The sequence below is a fragment of the Pezoporus flaviventris genome, unplaced genomic scaffold, assembly GCF_033815535.1.
Source record: "Pezoporus flaviventris isolate CSIRO_AGI_PZ_B2104156 unplaced genomic scaffold, CSIRO_AGI_Pfla_v1 ptg000132l, whole genome shotgun sequence".
Taxonomy (NCBI): Eukaryota; Metazoa; Chordata; class Aves; order Psittaciformes; family Psittacidae; genus Pezoporus; species Pezoporus flaviventris.
Genome location: NW_026892680.1, coordinates 81,017 through 107,591, shown reverse-complemented (window position 1 = coordinate 107,591; position 26,575 = coordinate 81,017). Strand labels below are relative to the sequence as shown.

The 26,575-nt window shown below is 59.0% G+C and overlaps 3 protein-coding genes across 3 annotated transcripts; all 3 read left to right on the top strand.

The window, feature by feature from the left end:
• The first annotated feature begins 2,048 nt into the window (after positions 1–2,048).
• Positions 2,049–12,221, top strand: ATP8B1 (ATPase phospholipid transporting 8B1). The gene is made up of 27 exons (XM_061478853.1): positions 2,049–2,273; positions 2,955–3,052; positions 3,460–3,573; positions 3,739–3,837; positions 3,933–3,994; positions 4,350–4,422; positions 4,539–4,609; positions 4,957–5,039; positions 5,193–5,351; positions 5,504–5,592; positions 5,690–5,880; positions 6,166–6,374; positions 6,441–6,484; positions 6,584–6,740; positions 7,068–7,256; positions 7,529–7,641; positions 7,755–7,919; positions 8,049–8,160; positions 8,324–8,399; positions 8,888–9,020; positions 9,131–9,416; positions 9,783–10,006; positions 10,415–10,498; positions 10,614–10,859; positions 11,041–11,179; positions 11,542–11,672; positions 12,012–12,221. The coding sequence occupies exons 1-27, from the start codon at positions 2,093–2,095 to the stop codon at positions 12,219–12,221; spliced, it is 3,738 nt and encodes a 1,245-aa protein (XP_061334837.1). The 5' UTR covers positions 2,049–2,092.
• Positions 12,222–12,942: 721 nt separating this feature from the next.
• On the top strand, positions 12,943–19,021 carry NARS1 (asparaginyl-tRNA synthetase 1). Its single transcript, XM_061478838.1, has 15 exons — positions 12,943–12,990; positions 13,639–13,721; positions 13,857–13,922; positions 14,005–14,097; positions 14,415–14,504; positions 14,903–14,981; positions 15,158–15,228; positions 15,462–15,548; positions 16,056–16,277; positions 16,393–16,592; positions 16,807–16,942; positions 17,504–17,617; positions 17,994–18,125; positions 18,209–18,340; positions 18,890–19,021. The coding sequence occupies exons 1-15, from the start codon at positions 12,948–12,950 to the stop codon at positions 19,019–19,021; spliced, it is 1,680 nt and encodes a 559-aa protein (XP_061334822.1). The 5' UTR covers positions 12,943–12,947.
• Positions 19,022–20,206: 1,185 nt separating this feature from the next.
• On the top strand, positions 20,207–26,102 carry FECH (ferrochelatase). Its single transcript, XM_061478851.1, has 11 exons — positions 20,207–20,263; positions 21,851–21,950; positions 22,382–22,501; positions 22,732–22,880; positions 24,087–24,221; positions 24,432–24,538; positions 24,876–24,974; positions 25,069–25,176; positions 25,468–25,632; positions 25,807–25,866; positions 25,968–26,102. Exons 1-11 carry the CDS (start codon positions 20,215–20,217, stop codon positions 26,100–26,102), a joined length of 1,227 nt encoding a protein of 408 aa, XP_061334835.1. The 5' UTR covers positions 20,207–20,214.
• Positions 26,103–26,575: the final 473 nt, after the last annotated feature.

Genomic DNA, 26,575 nt, shown 5'->3' with positions numbered 1-26,575 from the left:
AGTCAGGGAACGGTCCCAGCCCGAACCACCACCTCCCTTTAAGCAAGCTGGGCTAGAACAGCGTTTGGAGGGGAGCTCCCCCAGAGCCAAGTGTTCCGGGGTCACCCCCTGATGGCGCAGGGCCGTTACGGCACCAAGGTGATTCCTCTGGGGGTAGCCCAAGCTCGGCTGTGTGCGGTGCCACTGAAACCTCCTGGAGCTGGAAGGAACCCAGTTGGGGAAGCTCGTGATCCTCACAGCTCTCAAGGCAGAGCCGAAACCTCTCCCCGAGCGGTCGCTCTCCGAGCATCCCATGAAGCTGTTTCCATTGCAGTTCCCTGAGAGTCTGACCATCACCTTCAGGTCTTCTCCACCTGGCGCGTGGCGGTTCTCCTACCACCAGGTATGAGGTGGATTCTGGTGTCCATGAGTGCTTTACCCATAACCACCTCCCAGTCGCCTGGATCTGAACCTTTCCTGGCGGGAATTCTGAGTCACCTTCACCTGGAGCGTGGGTGGGAGCTTCCTGCAAGGCCGCAGTGCAGTGAGGAAGGAGCGTGGAGCCAGAAGTTCTTCCCTTACTGCTACTGAGCAGTTGTCAAGCCTGGCTTGAGCCTAGACGAGGAACCCCCTGTGCGTCCCCGCTCTGTTGGGGTGCTTTACCCCTGGATCTCCTGCAGCCTGGTTGCTTGGGTGTTTGCAACACGTGGCGTGAGCACTCAGCGCTTGTTTCCACGGAGCACGGAGGACCAGGATGCGCCTCCCAGCTCCTGTTTCACGGCAGCATCACCACTCTCCACCTCCCCCTGAGCTCCTGCCACCGCTTCGAGGCCCCTTCTGCTGCCAAGTAGGTGTCAAGAAACTTAACCCGGAGCCACTTTGTCACCGTGTCACTGGAGGGCTCCTTCTCCTTCCATCGCACCCCATCTCTGCTCTGTCATTGCTCTGGGTGCCTCTCTGTAGCTCCTCCGCTTGGACCAGCATCCCCTCCAGGGCCGGTGGTCCCCAAGGGCAGGGTACGTACAGGGATGCTTCTGGAACAGAGAGTAAATGCCCTGGGGTTCCTCTGGCATTCAGCTGAGCCTCTGCATGATTAATGAGTTCATTAATCATTAACCCGCTCATTAGTAAAGAGTAATAGGCTGAAGGCTGGGTCTGCGTGTGCCTTGGTTTGCTTCTCTTGGAGTGAGGGGCATTCAGAGGTGTGGTGCTGCTTCAAGGACCATGCCTGGGAGGACTTTCAGCTCTTCCCCTCCTGCAGGTCAGGTATTACAGGCTGAATCCTTTTCTGTTTTGTATAGATGATTCCAAGAGGAATTCTGGATCAAGCTGCCGGGGGGGGGGGGGGAGGGGGGTGGAGATTGAGATGGGATCTTAGGAAGTTCTTCCCTGTGAGGGTGGTGGGACACTGGGATGGGTTGGAAAAGCTGGGGCTGCCCCAGCCCTGGCAGCCCTCAAGGGCTTGGAGCAACCTGCTCTTGCGGAGAGTATCCCTATTGGAACTAGTTTCAATCCTATGGAATACTTATGGACTCATAGGATCACGGAATGGTTTGGCTTGGAAGGGACCTTAAAGCTCACCCAGTTCCACCCCCTTGGAACAGGACCTTGAGCTCCCAGCCAAAGGCCCTGTCATCTGAGCAGCATATTAAGTGCTCATGTAATATTTACATCTCCATTACAAGGGGGATTAAGGACAGTGCAAACCCTGGTGTTGAACCTGCAGGGAGGGCAGAGGGAGCAAGGACTGGCTTGGATGAGCCTGGCATGGAGCATGAGCTGTGTGACCTCAACCCTGCCTGCCAGGCCCCTGCTTCTTGCCCCGCTGCGGCCACGGGGAGCTCCACAGGGAACCACGCAGTGGCCCCTGGGAGTGATGCTCCCTCATTCCTCCATCCCACTGGATGTTCCTCAGCCTCTGGGTGAGCACACAGAGCACTAATGAAGGAGCTGCTGCTGCTGCTGTGGCCAGAGCTGCCCCATGGCTGGAAACCGGTTTCAGACGGGGCTTTTGGTGACCACCACCACCAGACGAGATGCCAGGGACGTGGTTCAGCTCTTGCTGTGTTAACTCCTGCCCTGCCTCCCCTCCCGTGCTCACAGGGTGCTCAGCATGATCTCGGAGAGGGACTCAGAGACCACCTTTGAGGAGTACTCCCAACCCAACGATGAGGTGATGCCCTACAGTGACGATGAAACCGAGGAGGAGCTGGAGCCTCGGCAGCCTGGGCCGAAAACAGGCCAGGCCCAGAGCAACAGAGACACCCGGGAGAGCAGAGACACCCTGAGGAGAGGTAACAGTGGGACTGGGAAGAGGCTGAGCCTCCTGTGGGTCAGGTTGTCAGTAGGGTGGCTTCGCTGGGCCCCTAATGGGTGGCAGAATGAAGCTCGGCCCCATTCCACGCAGAGCTCAGGGCCAGTTGGTTGCATAAAGGGGATGAGCTGCACGGTGACCTTGTCTTTGAGGCAGAGGAGAGCTCAGACGCAGCCCCACATCCTCCCCTTGCCCCTCACCTGGACACCTGAAGCAGCATCCGAGAGAACCTGCTTTGGGTTCTCCCCATGTAAGCACAAGGCTTCGCCGTCCCCACAGCCAATGGCACCCAAGTTAGCACCCAAACCGTGGGCCAATCCCAGCAAACCCCAGGCCCATCCATGAGGGACAATCCCTGTGGCTTGGGGAGAGCGGCCCGTGGCTCAGGAAAGCTGCACTTCCAAACACTGCTCCTCATCCTTCCTGTGGGCTGGCTCCGGAACGGGAACCTCTGATGTGGGCAGGGCTCAGCTGGTGGCTGGCTTAACAGGGCTAGGCTTGAGGGAGCTGGGAGGGACTCTGGACAAGGGATGTAGGCCCAGGAGGAGGACAAATAGCCTGGAAACCGATGGGAAACCTAACCCTGCTTTAAAAGGTGGCTTTTGAGAGGGAACCTGGCTTGTCCCTTGCCAGCCGTGAGGTTCTGACCTTGTCTCTTCAGACTGCAGCTGGCAAGTGAAAGCGAACGACCACCACTTCTACCAGCAGCCCCAGTTCAAGAGAACAATGTTCCTGTGCTTCAAGAGAAGCAAATACAAAGTAAGTCCCCTCTGGCTGAATGAGGGGGAATTACTTCCTTAAGAAGGGCATTCCAGTGCCTAAAGGGGCTGCAAGAAAGCTGGGAGGGAGGGCCAGGGCAAGGGCAATGCCTTGAACCCGACAGAGGAGAGGTGGAGATGGCCTTCACTTCGTTTAGCTGGGCAGAAGCTGTACCCTTTCCACACGGGTGCAGTGCTTTGTGCTCCGTGGTGTAGCTAAAGCTGCAGTCTGAGATTCTTTGGTGGGTTTTAATGGCACGGGAATGGCTCTTTTTGTGCCTGGTTGAGGGGACCCCTACTGGGGAAAGGAACCACTCCGTCAAGGCTGATAGGGAAGCTTGAGAGGAAGTACACATGCGTTGCAAGAAGAAGCTGCTGTGCTCAGTGATGTTTGCTCTCCTTCTGCAGGGCAATGCCATCAAGACCTACAAGTACAACCCAATCACGTTCCTACCCCTGAACCTCCTGGAGCAGTTCAAGAGAGCGGCCAACTTCTACTTCCTTGTTCTCCTCATACTGCAGGTAAGGAAGGCGGAGGGAATGCCAGCCGGGAGGCGAGTGTGAGTTGCTCCTTGCTCACCCGAGTAGTATCTTCCTAACCTTTGTCTGACGTGTTGGCTTCCTTCCTTATAGCCCGATCGCTATGAAATGTCTCTGAACTGACCTGATTTCCTGGGTCTCTTGCAGTCAATTCCCCAGATAAGCACCCTGTCATGGTACACAACACTGGTGCCCTTACTCCTGGTGCTGGGCATAACGGCAGTCAAAGACCTGGTGGATGACATTGTAAGAAACGCTTTATATCGCTTTAAAGGCCAAGGAAATGGCTTATATCTAAAACTGGGATAGAGGGAGAGAACACGGTCTGCTCCTGCTTTCAGGCTCGCCACCGGATGGACAATGAGGTGAATAACAGGAGATGTGAAGTCATCAGGGATGGAAGGTTTGTGCTCATCCTTTCTTGGCTCTAATGTTTGTGGCCTTGGTACTAAGCTCTTAAAGCAGCTCCTTGTTGTCTGTGTGAAAATCTGATTGAAAAAGGAAGGGAACTGCCCCCAGGAGTAACTTCAACTCAGTTCTATGGTGCTAAATCGGGGCTAAAAGCAACTTAAGAAGGACCGCGGGTAGGTGAAGAGGGAAGAGGGAGCTTGGCCTCTGAGCTAGACCCTCAACTAAAAGGCAGTGTTTCCAAAGGGAAAACCACACCTGACCAGGATGCAACGTTACAATATCCATGACAAGAGGTACCGAGTGTTCTAGATTGAAGAATGAGCACTGTTAAACTCTCTTGCTGTTAGGTTCAAGAGCACAAAATGGAAAGATATCAAAGTTGGGGATATCCTTCGCCTGAAGAAGAACACCTTTGTTCCTGTAAGTGCTTTAGACGCTTGGTTTCTGTTCCTCCAGAGCTCCGGGTGAGCCTCCCCATGGGTTTATGGGGAGAGCGTGGATAACCATCTCCCCCTGGTGCTTATTTCTTCTCCTAGGCTGATATTTTGCTGTTGTCCAGCTCCGAACCGAACAGCCTGTGCTATGTGGAGACAGCCGAGCTAGATGGGTAAGGCTCTGTTTCAGCATTCCTTGCCTTGCTGGGAAAGGGGCTGCAATTCAAACTGGTTAAGCTGGAAAACTGTGCCCAGGTTTTGATTCCCACAATTCAGAGATCATTAGAAAGTGGTGGGGGATCAGTCGGTGGGGTCTGTGGGGGAACATCACACATGGGACAAAGGCTTGGATTCGTTCAGCCTGGAGAAGGGTGATTTCATCAGTCTTGTGGCATCGCGGAGTTACAAAGAAGATGCTCCCTCCGCAAAGCAGCTGCAAGCTGGACCTGCTTCCTTTCACCTTTCCTTACGCCCTGCGAGTGGGAAAGCAGCAACGCATCTCTTTATCCCTTCTCCTTAGGGAAACCAACTTGAAGTTCAAGATGGCCCTGGAGGTAACGCACAGACACCTGCAAGAAGAAGGTGCAATGGCAAACTTTGATGGTTGGTGCTGTTCCACCCCTACAACTGGTCCCTTCCACCCCAGACCGTTCCGTGATTCCGTGAACAGTCATTTACTCACAGCCCGACGTAAAACTGGTGCGATCCTGGTACAAATCACTGCTGTAGACTAAAGCTGTTCCCCTCCTCGTTTAGGCCTGGTTGAATGTGAGGAGCCAAACAACAGACTGGATAAGTTTGCAGGCACTTTGTTCTGGAGGAACACCAGTTACTCCCTGGACGCCGATAAGGTCCTGCTGCGCGGATGTAAGATCAGGAATACGGAGTTCTGCCACGGCATGGTCATATTTGCAGGTACTGAGGAACATGTGTAACACTGACTCGCTAAATCATGCCCCGGGGAGTGAAACGGCATCTTCATCTTATAAATCCCCGTTGGGTTTATGTCCCTGGGCTGTAAAACAGCAGGTTTAGCTCTCGGCTGCCCGCTCCATCTTTATTTGTAGGTGCTGACACAAAAATAATGAAGAACAGTGGCAAGACCAGATTTAAGAGGACCAAAATCGACTCCCTGATGAACTACATGGTTTATACTGTAAGTCTGTGTTCCAACTTCCCAGCTTTGGGGTCGTTTCGAAGCGATCAGAGAGGATGGGCACTGAGGAACCCTGGTCCCTCTCTGCACATCACAGATCTTCATTGTCCTCATCCTGCTGTCAGCTGGCCTGGCCATTGGCCACACGTACTGGGAGCAGCAGGTCGGCAACTCCTCCTGGTACCTCTATGATGCTGAAGACTTCAGCCCTCCCTATCGTGGCTTCCTCAACTTCTGGGGCTACATCATCGTCCTCAACACCATGGTCCCCATCTCCCTCTATGTGAGGTAGGTAATGCCCTGGCCTTTAATAGGTGATAGGGTTGAACTAACTTAGGGGCTACTTAATGCTGAACATCCCAGTCTGCTCCTGCAGTCCGTGGAGGAAGCTGCTTGGAAAGCAAACTCAGGTGGAAAACCCCTATTTCCAGACTGTTCCTCAAACACAGCGCCATGAAACAGGAATAGCTTTGACGTCGTAACATACTTGAAGTCCTCCAACCCTCTTCTTGGAGCGGAGTGGGAAGGAGGTTAAAACCCTGGGAATGAGACCGTTCCTTTGGTTTCATTTAGCGTGGAAGTGATCCGTTTTGTCCAAAGCTACTTCATCAACTGGGACCTGCAGATGTACTACCCCGAGAAGGACACTGCTGCCAAGGCCAGAACCACCACCCTCAATGAGCAGCTGGGGCAGATCCACTACATCTTCTCTGACAAGACAGGAACCCTGACCCAGAACATCATGACCTTCAAGAAGTGCTGCATTAATGGCCAGAGATACGGTAAGTCCGTGGTTGTCCAAGTGGTGCTGGGTCCCGTGCCTCCTAACCACGGTCCTCGCATTGCAGGAGACTGCCGGGACGGAGCAGGGCAGCCTCAGAGCCACCCCGAGGTAGGTTGGTGTCACCCGGCTGTGTAGAACAGGGCACGTTCCTTCCATCCTGCCGAAGCAGTGGCACCCGAGGTGACCCCAACTCTGTTCTCCAAGCAGCAAGTGGATTTCAGCTGGAACGTGCATGCAGATGGGAAGTTCTCCTTCTACGATCACTACCTGATAGAGCAAATACGAGCTGGAAAGGACCCCGAAATACACAAGTTCTTCTTTCTGCTTGCCATCTGCCACACTGTCATGGTTGACATTTCTGATGGTGAGTACGGTTTGGTTTGCCTGTGGAAGGAGAAACAGTGCCTAATCCACTTGCACAAGGGACGGAGCCAAAAGGAAGATGATCCCCTTAGTACAAACACGGTTTCAGTGCGGAAACCCAAGTGGTTCCATGCTGCTCCTCCTTCACTCACAGCCCTATAGGCTACACAAAGGCATGTGCTGCCAGGACAGACACGCAGCAGCCAAACGAGTAACTAAATGGGATAGAAACGAAATGCAGAGGTGAAGAGCTTTGGAGGGATTCGTGGACGTGAGGAATAAGGTTGGAGGAGTCACATTCATGTACGCATTTCCCTTCTCCCCACAGGTCAGCTCAACTACCAAGCAGCTTCTCCAGACGAAGGAGCCCTGGTGACAGCAGCCAGGAACTTTGGCTACGTGTTCCTGTCCCGCACACAGAACACCATCACTCTGAGCGAGATGGGCGCGGAGAGGACGTACGATGTCCTCGCCATCCTGGACTTCAACAGCGACAGGAAGAGGATGTCTGTCATCGGTAAGCTGCTTGCAAGCAAGCCTGTGTTTCACGGGGGGGGGGGGGGGAGCACACGTAAGAGAAGTTGGAGTGTGGAGGACTGCGACAGCTCTAAATCCCTGAGAAGGGGAGATGCAGTTGTCCACCCAATGCTTCCCTGAGCATTGTTGGAGGTGACAAAGGAGGAACATCTTGAAGCTGTGGCACTAGACTGAAAGATCTCCCCTGAAACTTTGCCTTTACGTAGATGTACTCAAAACCCTTTGCCACTCCTCTCTTGTTTTACTGCACAGTAAGAGAACCAGGTGGAAACATCCGGCTATACTGTAAAGGGGCTGACACAGTCATCTATGAACGCCTGCACCCCAGCAATCCCAAGAGAGAAGCCACAGAGGAAGCACTGGATGTATGTGTGTGGTTTACCTACCCCTTGAAGTTACAGGTGCTTCAGTGCCCACTAGAACCTCACTCCGAAGCTCTTAAATCAGGTGTAACTGTGTATTTGCCACCATCTGTCAGGTATTTGCCAGTGAAACCCTGAGGACCCTCTGCCTGTGCTACAGAGACATCGATCCTGAGGAGTTCGAAGCCTGGAATAAGAAATTCCTGGAGGCCAGTGTGGCCACCACGAGCCGTGAGGAGGCTCTGGACAAAGCCTACGAGGAAATAGAACGGAACCTGATTGTAAGTCAAGTTTGAACCTTTGAACGTGCTTCTAGGGAACCAGACCTCTCCGAGGGGAAGTTATTTGGGGTGAGATCGCCTCAGGCTTTAGAACCACACCAAACGCTTCTGTTTCTGGTGTGCTTCCAGCTGCTTGGAGCAACAGCAATAGAAGACAAGCTCCAGGATGGAGTTCCAGAGACTATTGCCAGGCTTTCCAAAGCAGACATCAAAATCTGGGTGCTCACCGGTGACAAAAAAGGTGGCGTTTCATCCTAAAGGCAGGATAAGTTGGGACAACACAAGAGGGAGCCCAGAGATGCTCTCTGGAGCCAGGCTGAGAGAGCTGGGCTGGTTCAGGCTGAACACTTCCTCCTGACTCAACTCTGGCCTAAATCCTTGCCTCTGACTGCTTTCCATTGCAGAAACTGCTGAAAACATTGGATTTTCCTGTGAGCTCCTAACGGATGAAACCACCATCTGCTACGGAGAAGACACCAGGCAAGTGGGGAGCCCAGGGAAAACCAGTCCCTGGATAACATTATCCCTGCGCTTTGGTCCCCTCGGGACTGCAGGCCTGGGCTGAGCTAAGCAGGTCTCTCCCTAGTGCACAGCTTGAGTAGCAGCCCAGATTTGCTCTCACTGTGTGTCCCTGAATGTCAGTGTTATCCCAGCTATTCCTCCAGCTCATCCCATGTTCCTGCACGCAGCACAGACCTATGCCATAAGCCCAGAAACTCAGCCATACGGAAATGGTTAATCCCAAGGGAAAGCAACGTAGGACTGGGAGAAAGGGAGCTCTGTTACACTGTCACAGCTATTCCTGACTCATTTTCCCAGAGTTTTCCTTATTGGCAAACCTCTTGTAGCACTGCTTAGACCATCACCTAATACATGGCAACAGAAGTCCTTGCAGCATCTATTTCTTGTAGATTTTGAGGCTGGGACTGATCCAGCTTCAAGTTTATCCCTGTTTTTCCTCTATCCAGTGCTCTTCTTCAAACAAGGCTGGAAAACCAGAGGAACACGGCTGGATCCAGTGCACATTCCTCACTGAGGATGAATGAGCCCTTCTTCCAAGGCAGTGGGGATCGTGCTTTAATAATCACTGGCTCCTGGTTGGTACGTACCAGAGGTGTTCTCCTGCCTGTTTAGGGCAGTGCTGGATGGACCTGAAGCTCTTTTCCAGCCTGGTTGCTCCCACGACTCCCCGATTTCCTTTGCTGTCACAGAACGAAATCCTGCTGGAGAAGAAGAAGAAGAAGAAGAAACTGAAGCTCAAGTTCCCCCGAACAGCAGAAGAGGAGAAGAAGCAAAGGGAGAAGAGGCAAAGGGCCGAGGCCTACAAAGAGCAGCAGCAGCAGAACTTTGTGGAGCTGGCCTGTGAGTGCAAGGCTGTGATCTGCTGCCGGGTGACTCCGAAGCAGAAGGCCATGGTGGTGGAGCTGGTGAAGAAGTACAAGAAAGCCATCACTCTGGCTATTGGGGATGGTGCCAATGACGTCAACATGATCAAAAGTAAGGCAGCTGCAAAGCTTCTCCTGATAGGAGAGAGCTCCTCTGGGCCTTCCTCTGCAGCCTCTTCACTATCGCTCTTTGAGAAGACTCCTCCATCTGTTTCACTTGAGCACTTGGGCTCTGTTTGCTTCCATCTGTGCTTTCCCTCCTTGGGGAAGCCCTTCAGGAAATGGTCAGTGGGGCTTCCCGATGGATTTTGCGGACGTTCCCCGCGGAGGGACTTGAATTCTCTGGGGGTTACAAACAGGGAGCATAAAGAACGAATCCCAGCGGGAAAGCCAATTCCGGGCTCTGGGCTCCGCTGTTGAAGAGCCCAGAACTGGTGGGAGATGTGCTCACGTTGTGGTGTGTGTTTCCTTCACGTAGCTGCTCACATTGGAGTTGGGATCAGTGGCCAGGAAGGGATGCAAGCTGTCATGTCCAGTGACTACTCCTTCGGGCAGTTCCGCTACCTCCAGAGGCTGCTGCTGGTCCACGGGCGCTGGTCCTACATCAGGATGTGCAAGTTCTTGAGATACTTCTTCTACAAGAACTTTGCTTTTACTCTGGTCCACATCTGGTATTCCTTCTTCAATGGCTTCTCTGCCCAGGTGAGGAGGTTTCTTGTGCGAAACAGCAAGAGGGAGCGTGGCACAGCAAAGCTTGAACCTGGGAAGCGATGGCACCCCGAAGCTGCCGTCCATAGCTCCTGCAGGAAAATAGGTGCTTAGTTACACCTTGTGTAGGTGCAGCAGGATTCGGGTTGGAAGGGCCCTCAAAGCTCCTCTGGTTCCAAGAGGAACACCTTCCACCTGCTGGACAGGGTGCTCCCAGGAGGTCCATGTGTGCCGTTCCAGCAGCGTCCCAGGTCAGGTCACACAGCTGGTTTGGAAGGAGTAGGGCACCCTCACACAGAGCCTTGAGCTAAGGCGTCGAGTAAGCACGGGGCAGGTCACGTAAAGCTGGAGGAGAGCCCGCGTGAGCTCTCAGGAGCCACTGAGCTTCCTCCTCTCTCGCAGACAGCCTACGAAGACTGGTTCATCACGCTCTACAACGTCTTGTACTCCAGCCTCCCTGTGCTCCTCGTTGGATTGCTCGAGCAGGTATTGTCCAGGTGCTTGGAGCTGCATGGGCTCCAAGGGCCCTTCCAACCCAACCCAACCCGTCCCTCGAAGCTTACCCCAGGAAGTTGCTACAAGTTCTCTTTCTCTTACTCAGGACGTGAGCGACAAGCTGAGCCTCCGCTTCCCCAGGCTCTACGTGGTGGGCCAGAAGGATTTACTCTTTAACTACAGGAAGTTCTTCCTGAGTTTGCTTCACGGAGCTATCACCTCCTTGATCATCTTCTTCATCCCCTACGGGGCCTACCTGAAAACGATGGGGCAGGATGGAGAAGCGCCATCGGACTATCAGTCCTTTGCTGTCACAGCAGCCTCTTCTCTTATATTTGTGGTCAACTTCCAGGCAAGTCAGCTCAGTTTCCTCAGCTCTGGGCCTGCTTTTGGCTCCTCACGCCATGGCAGCGAGCAAAAAGCTGCTCTTTGAGGCCTTCTCCTCCCTCTCGATGCTCCCTTTGCATCTGGCTGGGAGGTGACTCCGCCATGCTCAGAGGAGTTGCTCACGTGGAGCTCTGCTTTGCTTCCAGATTGGCTTGGATACATCCTACTGGACCTTTGTGAACGCCTTCTCCGTGTTTGGGAGTATTGCACTTTACTTTGGCATCACCTTTGACTTCCACAGTGCTGGGATCCACGTTCTCTTCCCTTCTGGCTTTCAGTTCACTGGTGAGTCCTCGTGCTTCGTGGTTCCTGGTCCTGAACTGTGGCCCAAACGATGCTTTATTTGGGAGTACCCAATCAAAATGAGCTGGAATTGGGCATTATCCAGCAGTTGGAGTCCACAAATAGGAACCAAAAGAGCTTGGGCATGAATTTCTTGTAGGAAAAGTGCCTTACAAACTCATTCCTCTTATACTGTCCTCACAGTAGAGTCTGAATCAAAGCCTGATGTTGTGCTACACGACGCAATACCCGTCTGAGGCGTTTCACCCTCAGAAAACAAGCTGCGCCTTTTAGTGCCTTACTCGTGTGTTACACCCAGTCGAACGACCATGTCATACACTCATTTTTGCCTTGTTTATGCCTAGGCACTGCCCCGAACGCTCTGAGACAGCCCTACCTGTGGCTCACCATGGTTTTATCCATCGCTATCTGCTTACTGCCCATAGTGGCCCAGCGTTTCTTAGCCATGACAATCTGGCCTTCGGAAAGCGACAGAGTGAGCAAAGCGGGATCTTGCTTTGGTTAACGGGGCACGGATTCACACACACGAGGGGGAACGGGGGGGTGACATTAATGGAATTAGATTGGTTTGGCTTGAAGGGCCCTTTAAAGCTCACCCAGTTCCACTCGCCCAGGGCGCTCCGACACCGCCAGGCCTGGGGCAGCCCCAGCTTCTCCATTCCCACCATCCACCCCCACAGGGAGGCACCTCCCTCCGTCCCCGTCTCCATCTCCCCCCGCCGCAGCTTAACCCCGTTCCCTCCACCCGCCGCCCCCCCGTGCTGCTCCCACCTGCCTCGCGATCCATCGCGATCCGTGCCTGTGCTCCCCGCAGATCCTGAGGCACCGCCGGCAGCTGGCGGCAGACGAGCAGCTCTGGAAGCGGCGGCCGAGCGCCTTCCGCAGGGGGATATCGGCCCGGCGCTCCGCGTACGCCTTCTCGCACCAGCGCGGCTACGCGGACCTCATCGCCTCCGGGCGCAGCCTCCGGAAGAAGCGGGCTCCTCTGCCTGCCGTGCTGGGCCCCGGCGCCGCCGCGCACTGATCCCCGCCCCGCGGCCGATGCGCTCCGACCGAAGCAGCCGGCGTCGGGCCGGGCCGGCCCACGGGACCTGCTGCTTTCGGCCTCTTACGGAGCCCGTGCGGCCGAGGCCCGGCCCGGCCAGCGGCGCAGCCCCGCGCCGGGGATGGAATCCCAGCCGCCGGTGCCCGGCAGCCGCAGTTCACGTTCGCTCGGGCACAGCGGGCTGCCCTCCCCGCCCATCTCCGCGCCGAGCTCCGGCCGCTCGCCTCCTCGGCCAGGCGGCGGTGCCTATCCCGACTCCCCCGTGCCTCTCCCGAGCGCCGCGCGGCCGGCCGCCGCTACCCCGACATCCGGCATGTACATTTCAGAGAGGTCACCCAATAAAGGTCCGAAAGCTCCCTCAGAGGACGGACGAGGACGAGGACGAGGACGAGGACGAGGACGAGGAGGAGGAGGAGGAGGAGGAGGAGGAGGAGGAGGAGGAAGGGCAGGGAACGGCGGGGAACGGCGGCGGCGCCGCTGCCCTCAACCGGCCCCGGGGCGCCCGGGCCGCGGCTCCCTCAGGGCTGCCCGAGGGGCGGGGCTTCCCCTCAGGAGCGCGGGCAGGGGGCGTGGCCTCCCGGGGGGGCGTGGCTTCTGTGGTCACGTGACGCTGCTTCCTCTCCCGCCTTGCGCCTGCCGTCGGTGTCCCGCCCCTGCCGGTGGGCGGAAGCGCGGTGACGCACTACCGGCGGGCTCGGGGCCGACATGGCGGGCGAGGTGCTGGGCAGAACGGCGGCGCTGGTGCTCGGTGAGGGCCCGCGGCGGGAGGGAGCCAGTCGGGCTCCCAGGGACCTTCCGGACCGGCTCGGGACCGTTCGGAGCCGCTCGGGTCCTTTCGGAGCCGCTCGGACCGGCTCGGTTCCTTTCGGAGCGCTTCGGGAAGCTTCGGCTCGGCTCGGCTCGGTTGGGCAGCGCGCTCCTCGGCCCGGGGGGAAGATGGCGGCCGGTTGTGGCCCGCGGAGCTCGGTCGGAGCGGGGCTGCGGCCTTAGGGCGGCAGGGACGGAGCGGGGGCAGGCCCGGGGGCGGCTCGGGAACGGGTGGGGGGGGGGTGGGCAGCGGAGGAGGCCTTAAAGCTGCTTCCCCGAGCCCTGTGGTGGGGTCAGGCCTGCAGGCCGTGGCCAGGCCCCCTCCGCACTGTGCCCAGGTGGCTGCTGTGGGAGGTTATCAGCAAGATAAGCGCGAAGGCTGAACGCCCGTGTGTGTGTGTGTATGTATATGTGTGTATATGTGTGTGTGTGTATGTATATGTGTGTATATGTGTGTGTGTGTATGTATATGTGTGTATATGTGTGTGTGTATATGTGTATATATGTGTGCGTGTGTGTATATGTGTGTGTGTGCCCAGCTCCTCCTCCTGCTAACGGGGCCTGCTCCCCGCCTTTGCCCCTCTTCCAGAGGAGCTCTATGTTTCCGACCGAGAAGGCAACGATTCCAGTGGGGATGGGACCCAGAAGAAGCCCTTCAAGACTGTTCTGAAGGTAACGCCTTCTACGGGAGGCCTTGAGGGCAGGTGGGTTTGTGGGTCTGGTTTGGCCGCTGCAGAAGGGTGGGGAGCAGGATGCGCGCTTGGGGATGCCTTCAGGCCGTTAATGGTGCTGCTCCCCCCTCGCCAGGCCTTGCTGACAGCAGGGAAGGAGCCGTTCCCCACTATCTACGTGGACTCGCAGAAGGAACACGAGGTGCCGTAGAGCTTCCACGAGGAATTCCGTCGGTGGCCCCGGACGGGACGCGGCTCCAATGCCTTGTCTTGGTTTAATGCAGAGATGGGCCATCATATCCAAGTCGCAGATGAAGAACGGCAAGAAGCTGTGGCACAGGGAGCAGATGAAGAACGAAGCAAAGGAGAAGAAGGAGGTGGGTTGCCCCGCTGGGAAGCACAGCCCCTTCTTCCCCAACCCCGTTACGCGCTGGTGCTGGCATTCCCGGCCCCAAACAGCTTCGTCTGGGCCACGTTTTCCACCGTGGTTACTCAGAGCTTGGCTTTGCTTAGGTTAGGACAAGGCAGAGTTGAGGAAGTGCAGGTGAGGAATGAAGCTGTGCTTTCATTCCCAGCATGAGCGTGCATTAGGGCAGCTTCAGCTCTTGGGCACCCGTGTACGTGGTAATCTGCAGTCCAAAGAGTGGCAATGAGCCCAAGCCTATTGAATACATCTCGTTCCCTTGCTCTGCAGGCAGAAGATCTCTTGAGGAGGGAGAAGAACCTGGAGGAGGCCAAGAAGGTTGTGATCAAGAACGACCCGAGGCTTCCGGAGCCAAAATGTGTGAGTAAGAGCCAGTGGGGGCTCGATGCACGGCCTGGTTTGGCTGCTCTGTGGGGCTTCAAGGCCTTCTTACCAGCCCTAAACACGCCTTTGGTTTCTGGCTGTAGTGCACAGGCTTTAGGTCACACGCAACACGAGCTGCTTTAAAAGCTCTTCCGGTCCTTAGCTTCTCCACACTGAGCAGGAAGGACTCGGTGTGAAGCCTGGGAATGCTGCCCCAGCTTACTGCCTTTCCTGGCTAAACGACTCTTCCCTTGCTCAGCTGTTGAGTGTCGGAGCTGTGCTTCCACCCGGGATGGAATTCAGCTTCAGGGGGAGGAAGGTGCCGCGTAATTGCATGGCGAGCGCTGTCCCGGAGGTGAATCACCTCTCCCCTCGCCTCCGTTCCCTGTTCCCAGGTGAAGATTGCTGCTCTGGAGGCTTACAGAGGCCAGAGGGTGAAGGTGTTTGGTTGGATTCACCGCCTGAGGAGGCAGGGTAAGCGTGGGCCTTGGGCTGTGAGGGGATGGAGCGCGCTCGGGGTTCAGACCCGGACCGGGACAGCGCTTACCTTTACACCCACCCTGCAAGCTGAGGAGTCAAACAGCACAGCTGGAAGCTTAAAGGTGTGGAAAGAAGCACCACGAAGGCTTTTCTCCTTGTCTCCCGCCTAGGAAAGAACCTGATGTTCGTTGTCTTGAGGGATGGCACTGGTTTCCTGCAGTGTGTCCTGTCGGATGAGCTGGTGAGTTGGGATGCCTTCGTCCCGTCGTTAAGCGAAGCGCTCGTCCCTCTCCTTTTCCCTCTCGTTGGAAGCCCCAAACCCTCTGATTCAAGCTGTGGGGTTGCCCAAGGCCCCTCTAGTGGGAAGGAGTTGCAAGTGCCAACGGGAGAGCTGCTTACAAGTAGGAGGGAGCTCCAATCCGTGTCACCCCAAGCCCAGACCTGACCTTCCCTTTGCCTCCTGTCTCCCCGCAGTGCCAGTGTTACAACGGGCTGGTTCTCTCCACGGAGAGCAGCGTCGCAGCGTACGGAACGCTGAACCTCCTTCCCCAAGGGAAGCAGGTATGGGATCGCTCTCGCAGGAGCCATGGTCTGTGGCAGCTGCTCAAGGCGCTTAGAGAATGCGGAAGTCTTCTCGTAGAGGGGAGGACTCCTCACCCTGGGGTTGTAGTAAGGCTTTTAGTGCCAGCCTCTTGTGTTTTAGCACCAAACTACCTCTCCCAGCCAGGAGTAGCTCCCAGTGGAGGTCACCCCAGGGTGGTTTTGGTTGGGAGGAACCTCTGAGGGCCCTCAGGAAGGGTCCCTTCTCTTCCTGAAGATCTGATGTGAGGGCTTGTCCGGCTGTGTTCCTGCCGTCCCTGAGGATGGAGCCTGCAGTGTGGTCCCGGTGTTTTACCATCTCCTCCGTAGCCACCCGTTGAGCAGCTGCAGGGAGTCAGTCCCCTCACGGCGGGCCGCCAGCGGCCCGGTGTTGTACACCGGGGTGACGCTGTGGTTAAGGTGACGTCTCCACCGCGCCGCCAGGGCCGAAAAGGAGGCCTCTGAGGCGTTTCCTCTCGCCCTCGGCAGGCTCCAGGAGGCCACGAGCTCAACTGTGACTACTGGGAGCTCATCGGCCTGGCGCCAGCGGGAGGAGCTGACAACGTGCTCAACGAGGACTCGGAGGTGGACGTGCAGCTCAACAACAGGCACATGATGATCCGAGGCGAGAACATGGCCAAGATCTTCAAGGTGCGCTCCACGGTGGTGCAGGCCTTCAGGGACCACTTCTTTGCCAACGGTTATTACGAGGTGAGTGGCAGGAGCTCGCTGCTTCCGTGTCCTCCCTCCCGCGGCGGTTTCCTTACGGATCCCATCTTGGGCGCCTCGTCCCTGCCCGTCCTCCTTCGGTGTCGTTCTCCACCAGGTCACGCCACCGACCCTGGTCCAGACCCAGGTGGAGGGGGGCTCCACCCTCTTCAAGCTGGATTACTTTGGGGAAGAGGCCTACTTGACGCAGTCCTCGCAGCTCTACCTGGAGACCTGCGTCCCGGCCCTGGGGGACGTGTTCTGCATCGCGCAGTCCTACAGAGCGGAGCAGTCCCGCACCCGCAGGCACCTGGCAGAGTAAGGAGGGAGGAAGGAGCCTGCTTTGCTGGGGGGGGGTAGTAGGGAGGTTGTAAAGCGGGGCGGGGGAGCGGGGGGTTGATGTACCACAGGCAGACAGCCCAACGTGGGAGGAGTGTTTGGGGTGAGACCTTGTCTTGGTGGGCGTCAGGGGACATTGAGCTAAGTAGAGGTTGCTCCTGGGTGGCTCTCTGACGGTGCCTGTGTGTTTCAGGTACACCCACATCGAAGCCGAATGTCCCTTCATCAGCTTCGGGGAGCTGTTGGACCGGCTGGAGAGCCTGGTGTGTGATGTGGTGGACAGGGTCTTGAAGTCGCCTGCGGCGGGTTTACTCTACGACCTGAACCCGGTACGTAGGGACAGGCAGCAATGGCAAGGCAGATAGGATCTTTAGCTCTTCCTGATGGGAATGTTCGGGAAAGCAGGGAGCTCTAACACTATGAAGTCACATCACAGACTGGGTTGGGTTGGAAGGGAGCTTAAAGCTCCCCGTCTTCCAACGCTCATGGAAAGCACTAACCCACCGACTCCTCCAGGGGCGGGGGAAGAAGTCCCCTGCTAGCAAGCTCCAGGAGCCAGGAAAACACTGGGGTTTAATATGGAATCAAAGCCTCTATCCCAGAGCTTGTACTGGTGATGGGCTGGAGCATTGACAAGCGGTGATTCACTTCTTCCCCCAGAAGGTGGAGCTCTGAAGTGCTTTCACTGCGCGCAGAGCCTTTGTCCCCTGCTGCCTTTGGGGAGATGTGCTCCTCCTGAGCTTGATGGATGTAGTTACTCGGGAGCAATCTGTGGGCACATGAGCTGCAGAGAGCGGTGTCTGTGCCTCAAGCCTGCCGCGACCGTGCCAGTCACCTGGAGGAGTGGTGTTCTCCCCAGATTCCCACTGGTTTTCCCTGCTCCTCCTCAGGGTTTCCAGCCCCCGAAGCGCCCTTTCCGCCGGATGAACTACAGCGAAGCCATCGAGTGGCTGAAGGAGCACGATGTCAAGAAGGAGGATGGCACGCACTACGAGTTTGGAGAAGTAAGGCTGGCTGAGGCTCTTCACGCGTTCATCCCCACCAAACTCCCGCTGCCCTTTGCCGTTTGCCCTCTTTGCTGTTGCTGGTTTCAAAGATGGTGGAGGGAAAGGTCTTCAAGCTGCACCCCACGGGAGGTTGCAGAGGGAGCACTCAAACTGCTTGAGGTTTGAGGAGGAAGGCAGATTGGGCTCTTCCGCTTTGGGAAGCCGCCGGGGGTCAGGTTGGGTTTTCCTCAGTTTTCTGCCTGCCCCATGGGGAAGGGACGATTGGTTGCTCCTGGATCAGCGTATGGATACGCGTGGCCTCGGTGTCACACCGGTACGCGCTGGGCGCCGGGCGCTCGGCTTCACGTAGCGCTAAGTCCTCCCTTATCGCCAGGACATTCCCGAAGCTCCCGAGAGGCTGATGACGGACGCCATCAACGAGCCCATCTTGCTGTGCCGATTCCCCGCCGAGATCAAGTCCTTCTACATGCAGCGCTGCCAGGACGATCCCCGCCTCACCGAGTCCGTAAGTAGGGCTTCCCGATCCCGCCGGGGGGCAGGCCCCAGAGGGTTGCTCCCAGCCCCTCGGAACGCTTGGATCCGCTCTAGGTGGACGTGTTGATGCCGAACGTGGGGGAGATCGTCGGGGGCTCCATGCGTATCTGGGACAGCGAGGAGCTGCTCGAGGGCTACAAGAGGGAGGGCATCGATCCCACGCCGTACTACTGGTACACGGATCAGGTCCGTAACACCACCTCCGCCTGCTCCTTGGTGGGATCCGGGGCTTTAAAGCGCTCTTGGGGACGGGCAGTGTTGGGACGGGGCTTGGAAGGTGGCGCTGAGGGGTGGAACCGGAGGAGCTTTCAGGCCCCTGCCGGCCTCTCCAGTGGTGCAGCCGAAATCGGAAACCTCTTGGAGGCTGGCCCCGAGGAATTCGGCCAGGGCCAAAACGCAGTGGGGAAGCGGTTCCTGTGCGCTCACACCGTTGCTGGAGCCGCCCACGGGGACGCCTTCCTCTCGCGGTGTCTCCTGCGATGGGGTGGGTTAGGTAAGGAGAGGTTGACAGGGAAGCACTCGGCCTTTCCCTTCCCTTTCCTCATAGTCCCCACGGCGAGGGAAGTCAGGGCAAGCAGCCACAGGCACCCCGCCTGCAGGGAGCAGAATCCATCTCCCTCCTCGCCCCAAAACTCCCGGAATGGTTTAGGGCCCTTTTCCTGCTCTTGTTAGTGCTGGGCCAGCATAAACGGGATGCCCGGGATTCCCATCTCCTCTTTGCTTTGCATGGCCCAGAGGAAGTACGGGACCTGCCCTCACGGCGGCTACGGCTTGGGCTTGGAGCGCTTCCTCACCTGGATCCTCAACAGGCACCACATCAGGGATGTCTGCCTGTACCCCCGCTTCGTCCAGCGCTGCAAACCCTAGGGCTGCAGCTCCTAGGAAAAGGAGGATCCCTTGGGAGAACGGGACTTGTGCTCCTCCAAGGAAAGGGAAGGGAAGGGAAGGAAAATCAACCCCTCTTTGCATGGAAAACACTCCTCCTGGACTGGAAGAGAAGCGTGGATGTGTCTTGGGCCGAGCTCCAGCCCTGTCCCTCCTTGGGAATATGCTCCTCCGTTGGATTTGTGGGGCTCGGAGGGATTGGGGCTGGGTGCTCTTGGTGCTTTTGATTCCATTTGAGTGGGGCAGCTTGCTTTGAATTCCCACATGGCAATGGCTGGGAAGGGGAGGAAGGAGGCAGTGAAGTAGGAATACTGGAGCTGAGCAGCGCTCCTTGTTTGCATGGAAGCTCCGCTCGAGTGGGATCCAGCACGGAATTCCATTGCAAGAGGTGTGGGTTGGATTTTCCTTGTGTTTCCCTGATTATTTATTGGTGAGGAGGGATGAGGCTGGGGGGGGGGGGGGGGGGATGTTGCTGCTTATCCCTTTTCCCTGGGGCTGAAGGACCCGTATGCGTGTCGGAGCGTGGATCCTGATGGATACAGGAGCAGCGTGCTGCCCTCCAATCCCAAAGGAGCTGGGCCCTTAGCAGTCCAATTGGATGTGGGCTCCTGCCTCTCCTCGCCCCGTGAAGCCTGGCTTCACTGTGGAGCAATTCCCCCTTTCCCAGCTGCACCGCACTGGTTTCCCGGGCTGGAGCCCCGTTCTGGGATAGGATTGAGTGCGTGTTCAGCGTGCGGGGCCGCTTTCCTCCCTCCTGCATGTCCCCTGTGAGCCCCCAATAAAGGATGCTCCCTGCAGCAGCACCGCGGGCCCTGCCTCTCCTTGCCGAGCTCGGGATGCCCTCGCCGTGTCCGCCATGGGCACGGACCCCTCCATCCGTGGCGGAGGGCGCCTGGGAGCTCAGGGCCGCCCCCGCTGCCCTTCCACGTCCCGCCCGCCCGGGGACGGCTCCTTCCCTCGGCCGGCTCAAACCCGTTCCCGTTCTCCCATCCCTTATCCCAACCTCCCCCCCCCTCCCCGGAGCCCCTTTAGGACCCTGGGGTCGATGTCTCCCCTCCGCCCCCTCAGCGCTACCGGTGCCCCCCGGGCCCGGCCCCGCCTGGCCCCGGCCCCGTCCCCGCCCCGCGGCCGGGCAGGGAGGGAGGCGCGGGGCCGGGCCCGGAGCGTCTGAGGGAATGCGGGCGGCCAACATGGCGGCGGCCGCGGGCCGGGCCGCGCGTCCCGGTGAGCGCGGGGGGCCTGGAGCGGGGCCTGGGGGCGGCGGCGGACGGGGAGCGGCCTCCGGGCTCCGGGGGGGGGGGGGGCGGTGGCGGCGGCGGGTCCCGGTTACACAACGGAGCGGGGCCTTTCGTAACGGGGAGGGGGGGGGGGGGAGCGGCGCTGGGGCCTCCGGCTGCCCTCGGTGCCGCTCCCGCTGTGCGCGGTGCGGAGCGCCCCGGGGCCCCGTTCCCGGCCCGCGGGTGCGCTCTGTGCACGGGCCCGGGGCAGAGCCCTTCCCGTCGGGCGCTCCGAGCCGCTGCCGTCGGTGCTGCGCGGGACGGACGCATCCCGGCGTGCCCGGGCGCTGATGTCCCGTTGGAACGGAAGGAAACGGCGCATCCCGGCGTGTCCGGGCGCTGATGTCCCGTTGGAACGGAGGGAAACGGCGCTGAAACCGCGGCGGCGTCCGGGCAGAACCCGCGCTGAGCGCAGGCAAAGGCTTCACGGAGTTTAAACGCCCAAGGATCGCTTAGAGCTTCTGTTCGGGGTCGAGGTGTTGGCGTGGGGTAGCCTGGAGAAGGCTCCTCAACCCCAGCCGTGCTCATCCCGCTATAGGGGTGCTGTAGGAATGCTATAGGGGTGCTGTAGGGATGCTGTATGGATGTTGTAGGGGTGCTATAATGATTCTATAGGGATGCTGTATGGATGTTGTAGGGGTGCTATAATGATGCTATAGGCTTGCTATAGTGATGGTATAGGGATGCTGTAGGAATGCTGTACGGATGCTGTAGGGATGCTATAATGATGCTGTAGGGATGCTGTAGGGATACTATAGGGATGCTGTAGAGATGTTTTAGGGATGCCGTAGGGATGCTATAATGAGTTATAGGGATGCTGTAGGGATGCTATAATGATGCTATAGGGATGCTGTAGGGATACTATAGGGATGCTATAGGGATGCTATAAGGATGCTATAGGGGTGCTATAAGGATGCTAGAAGGGTGCTATAGGGATGCTGTAGGGATGCTATACGGGTGCTGTAGGGATGCTGTACGGGTGCTATAGGGGTGCTGTAGGGATGCTATACGGGTGCTGTAGGGATGCTGTACGGGTGCTATAGGGATGCTGTAGGGATGCTATACGGGTGCTATAGGGATGCTGTAGGGATGCTATAAAGGTGCTATAAGGATGCTATACGGGTGCTGTAGGGATGCTCTACGGGTGCTATAGGGATGCTGTAGGGATGCTATAAGGGTGCTATAGGGATGCTGTAGGGATGCTTTACAGGTGCTAATAGGGATGCGGTAGGGATGCTATAAGGGTGCTGTAAGGGATGCTATAAGGATGCTATAGGGGTGCTATAGGGATGCTGTAGAGATGCTTTGCCTGCCTGCGGCCCCCCAGGTGTCCTCCGAGGAGTTCCCTTCCTTGCCGCGGTGTGGGAGCCCTCCCTGGTGCCCTTGGCCTCGGCACCTTGAGCCGGAAGGTCGGGCTGGGTTTGGGTGCGCAGAGGGAGGCCGGAGGTTCCCGTTCCTTCCCTCCCGTGGATTCCAGGCCCCGGAACTCCAGGCGGGGCGCGGGGTGCTCACGGGGCTCTCCCCTCTCTCGCAGTGCTGCAGGGCAGCAGCCAGCTGAGGCTCCCGCTGCGATGGAGGGCTCAGGCCGCCGCCGCCGCCGTGACAGCCAGCACCCAGCCCCGCACGCAGCCGCAGTGAGTGGGGCCTGGGGGGGGTGCCCTGGGGGGCTGTGAGCCGAAGGAAGGCCTGGGGCAGGGCAATAGGACGAACACTGGGCTCTTAGTGCAGGCTGCTTTGGCTTGGGAAGGACCCTAAAGCGCATCCCGTCCCGATAGGGATGGGCAGGGGTTCTTAGACCCTGTTTTAGAGCCTCCCGTACCGCCTTGTTCGCGCTCTCAGCCTGTTCCCGGTCCGACTCCGTCCCAAAGCGGTTCCTTTCCATAGCAAATGCTCGTCCTGGGCCTGCTTGTGCTTGCAGCTCCTCTTTTCCCATGAGCGGGATGAGCTTGCGAGCAGGAAGCTGCTTGGGCGAAGGGCCTGGCGCGGAAGGCTCAGCTGATCTGGGAAGGACGGCGCTCCTCAAGCAGCAGCTCAGTGGCACTGGGACTGCCTCTTGCTCCCGTAGGAAGCCCAAGACGGGAATCCTGATGCTGAACATGGGCGGTCCGGAGCGCCTGGATGATGTCCATGACTTCCTGCTTCGCCTCTTCCTGGACACAGACCTCATGACGCTGCCGGCCCAGAGGTGAGGCTCTCCTTGGGCTTGCTGTCCTGTCTGGCGGCTCTGTGGGGAGCAAGGTGGCTCAGCTCCGTGGCCAGGGATCGCCCTCTCCTCCTGCAAGCCCCGGTCTCCCCCCGCCGAGGAAGCTGGGGAAGGCGGAAGCTAACGCGGGTGGAACCCCGTGGCTCGGGGAGGTGGGGGCCGAGGTGATGCTTTGGTGCTGATGGGGCTCCGTGTCCCTTCGCCCGCTGCAGCAAGCTGGCGCCCTTCATCGCCAAGCGCCGCACGCCCAAGGTGCAGGAGCAGTACAGCAGGATTGGAGGCGGGTCCCCCATCAAGAAGTGGACGGCCCTGCAAGGGGAAGGCATGGTGAAGCTGCTGGACAGCATGTCTCCTCGCACCGGTACCGCGCCTTCTTGTCCTGGGTGCATCCCGGCCTTCCGGAGCTGCGGATAAGGGCTGGAAGAGCGCACGGGGATGGGGCCTGGGAGCAGGGGGAAGAGGGGGGGCGGCTTGGCAGAAGAGACAAGGGCCGTAGGTGAACGTGGCGGGGCTTGGCTGGCTGATAGGAGGCAGCTGCACCCAGGGCAGGAGCAGGAGATAAGGCCTCCGCGTGGGTTGCTGCCCTGCCGGCCGAGGGCTGTAGGGACGGGACAAGGGGGATGGCTCTCAGGTGCCAGAGGTGGGATATAGGGAAGGAGCTCTTCCCCACGGGAGCGGGGTCACCCTGCAGCGGGGGCTGCCCCATCCCTGGCGCGGGGAGCAAGCTGCTCTGCTGGGAGCTGTCCCTCTTGGAGCTGGGTGAGCTTTAAGCTCCCTTCAACCCGGAGCATCCTCGGAGCCTGTGGCAGTGCCCTCCCGTGCCCCCTCCCCTGGGACAGGCAGGAGAAGCCCCTGGATGCCCACGGAGGGCAGGGGCCACGGTGCCATCACCCCCCCACACACCCCACCATGCGTGGTGCCCCCGGGAGCAGCGGGCATGCGGGGGAGCGCCCGCGGTGCCGCGTGCCCTGCACCCAGCGCCCGCTGCGACGGGAGCGTGGTACCGGGAGCTGAGGGACCCCTTCCTTGGCGCCCTGTGAGGGGGTCAGCAGCGCCCTTCCCTGCGGCGGTGTGGCTGCGGCCTCAGCCTTGCCCCGGAGGAGAGGAGCACCGAAGGCCCTAGGGGCTGCCGGGGGCTCCGCAGATAAAGCTTGGCCCCTCTTTATCTGCTCTTGCGCTCGGGGCCCTTCCGCCCAGCCCTGGGCAGCTCCTGCTCCTGATAAGGCCTCCGGGGGCCTCCTCTTGGCCGGGTGGTGGGGATAAGCCTCGGAGCGTGTGGCACAGGGGAGAGGTTGTGCATGCCGGCTGGCTTTCCGGGAGCACTGGAGTGCTTTGGCTTGGAAAGGACCTCAAAGCCCCCCCCCAAGTTCCAGCCCCACGCCGCCGGCCCGTGCCCCTTGCAGCCCCTTTCGGCCCCGGGAGGTGCTCGAAAGGCTCCCCCCGTCCAAGCCCAGCACCCGCAGGCCTTCTCCTCAGGGCCTCGGCGTGGTGGGCTGGGCTCCGCGCTTGCTGCCGAGGCGCTCTGACGCTCTCTGCTCCCCTTCCCCTTCCCGTGCTCTCACTGCAGCGCCTCACAAGTACTACATCGGCTTCCGCTACGTGCACCCGCTGACGGAAGAGGCCATTGAAGCCATGGAGCGGGACGGCATCGAGAGGGCTGTCGCTTTCACCCAGTACCCCCAGTACAGCTGCTCCACCACAGGTTGGTTTTCCCTGCCGAGCCGAGCACCGGCCGACGTTCCCCTCCCCGCTGCCCCGGCGGCCGGGGCCGGGAGCTGCCTGAGCCTTAAGGTCCCGGCCGACGCACACGGTTCCGCGTGCGGTTCCGCGCCGCCGCTGCGGCGCTCGCGCCTTCCCCCCGAGGTGCGTGGAGCTCAGTGCTCGCCGGTGAGCTTCGCCCTGTGCCCTGCAGGCAGCAGCTTAAACGCCATCTACCGCTACTACAGCCAGAAAGGGGCGAAGCCGAAGATGAAGTGGAGCATCATTGACCGGTGGCCCACACATCCCCTCCTTATCCAGGTACGGCGCCAGCCGCGATGCTCCAGGGCTGTCCTGCAGTCACAGTAATGAGCTCTTTCGCTGCCTGCGGGGTCTGAACTGCAGGAGAAGACGGGTCGCTTCGTGCCAGATGCCTGGGCCAACCCGGCCTTGACCGCAGCCAGGGATGGGGCAGCCCCTGCTCCTCCTTTCAGCCCACCCCGGGGGCCCAGCACCCTCACGGGGAAGAGCTGCTTCCCACCATCCCATCCCAGTGTTCCCTGGGGCAGGTTAAAGCCATTCCCCTCTCCGTGTCCCTCCTCCCTGTGCCCCGCTCCCACCCCAGTGTTTCTGATCCGGGTCTCTCCGTTCCGAGCAGTGCTTCACCGACCACATCCAGAAGGAGCTCGACCTCTTCCCGCCCGACAAGAGGAAAGACGTCGTCATCCTCTTCTCTGCTCACTCCCTCCCCATGTCTGTGAGTAGCAAACGGGGGTGCTCCCGTCCCGCCCTGGGGCTGCACAATGGGTGCTCTGCGTGGGTGACACCGGGGTGCCGTGCGTGTGTCGCAGGTGGTGAACCGCGGGGACCCGTACCCGCAGGAGGTGGGAGCCACGGTGCAGAGGGTCATGGAGAAGCTCAACTACTCCAACCCCTACAGGCTGGTGTGGCAGTCCAAGGTAAGGGGCCAGAGCACCCCCTTCTCACAGCCTCAGCGCCTTATTCCCCCATTCCCGGTGTTCCTGCTGGAGCAGAATGACTCAAACCGCTCTTCCCGTTGGATCAACGTCATCCTAACGTGAGCTCAGTCCAAACCGGCTTTGTTACTTGGTGCTTCTCCATTCAAACCCATGCCAGCGCCCCACCGCCCTCACAGGGCAGCGCTTCCTAAGGTCCCTGAGGCTGTCCCACGCAAGAATTGAGTCCCTAAAGCCCACGTACGCCTTCATTTCCCTCCCCTTTGCCTGCAGGTTGGACCAATGCCTTGGCTTGGCCCCCAGACGGACGAGACCATCAAAGGCCTGTGCCAACGAGGGCAGAAGAACATGCTGTTGGTCCCTATAGCCTTCACCAGCGACCACATCGAGACGCTCTACGAGCTGGACATCGAGTACGCCCAAGTCCTGGCCAACGAGGTGAGCGCTCTGGGGGCCTCGCTTCCCTTTGGAGCTGCTTCTTCCAATGGCATGTGGGGGCAAAATGCCTTTTCCTATGGATCGGAAGCGGTTTAAGGCGAGGGAGGCTTTGAATCCTCACTGGGGAGGCCTTTGTCAGGCTTAACTTGGGTCCCCCCCCTTGTTTTTATGCAGTGTGGAGTCGAAAACATCCGAAGAGCGGAGTCCCTGAATGGAAACCCTCTGTTCTCCAAGGTAACGGCCTTGACCCCCCCGAGGGCGGTTGGGGGGGGGCCCCTCTCGGCTTCAGATGAGCTTTAAGGCCCCTTGCAAGGCCGTGATTTGCTCTCCCGCAGGCGCTGGCCGAGCTCGTGTGCTCCCACCTGGCGTCCGAGGAGGTGTGCTCCAGGCAGCTGCCCCTCTGCTGCCCTCTCTGCGTGAACCCCGTGTGCAGGCAGGCCAAAGCCTTCTTCACCGGCCAGGCGCCCTGAGGGGTGATGCTGGGCCCTCCAGCACCCAAAACCTCTTGCACCCATTGGGGGGGGGGGGGGGCTCGGTACCGGGAGGAGCGCTGTGGGGCTCGCTGCTTTTGCTTGCCTTTGGGAAGAGCTTGTAGACAGTAGGGGAGCGGGGATGGGAACGGCGTGGGCGGCTTGGGAGCACTGAGCAGCTTCCCCAGCAGGGAGCTGCGACTTTCCTAGGCGGGGATGGATGTGAAGGGGGGTAACCCCCCATGGGTCCCTTCCCATGGCTTTGAGGATCAAGTGACTTCTGGTGCTTCGAGCAGGGCCGGGGCGGGGGGGGTTAGAGCACAAAGGGCTTGGCTTGCTTTGGCTTTCCTCCTGCCTCCACGGGGACAGCCCAAAGCCCAGAACCCCTATGCAGCAAAGCCTTGGAGGGCAGGAATGGGGTGGGGGGGGGGGATCTCTGAGGCAGAATGGCTTCAAACAGCAGCATTAAAAAG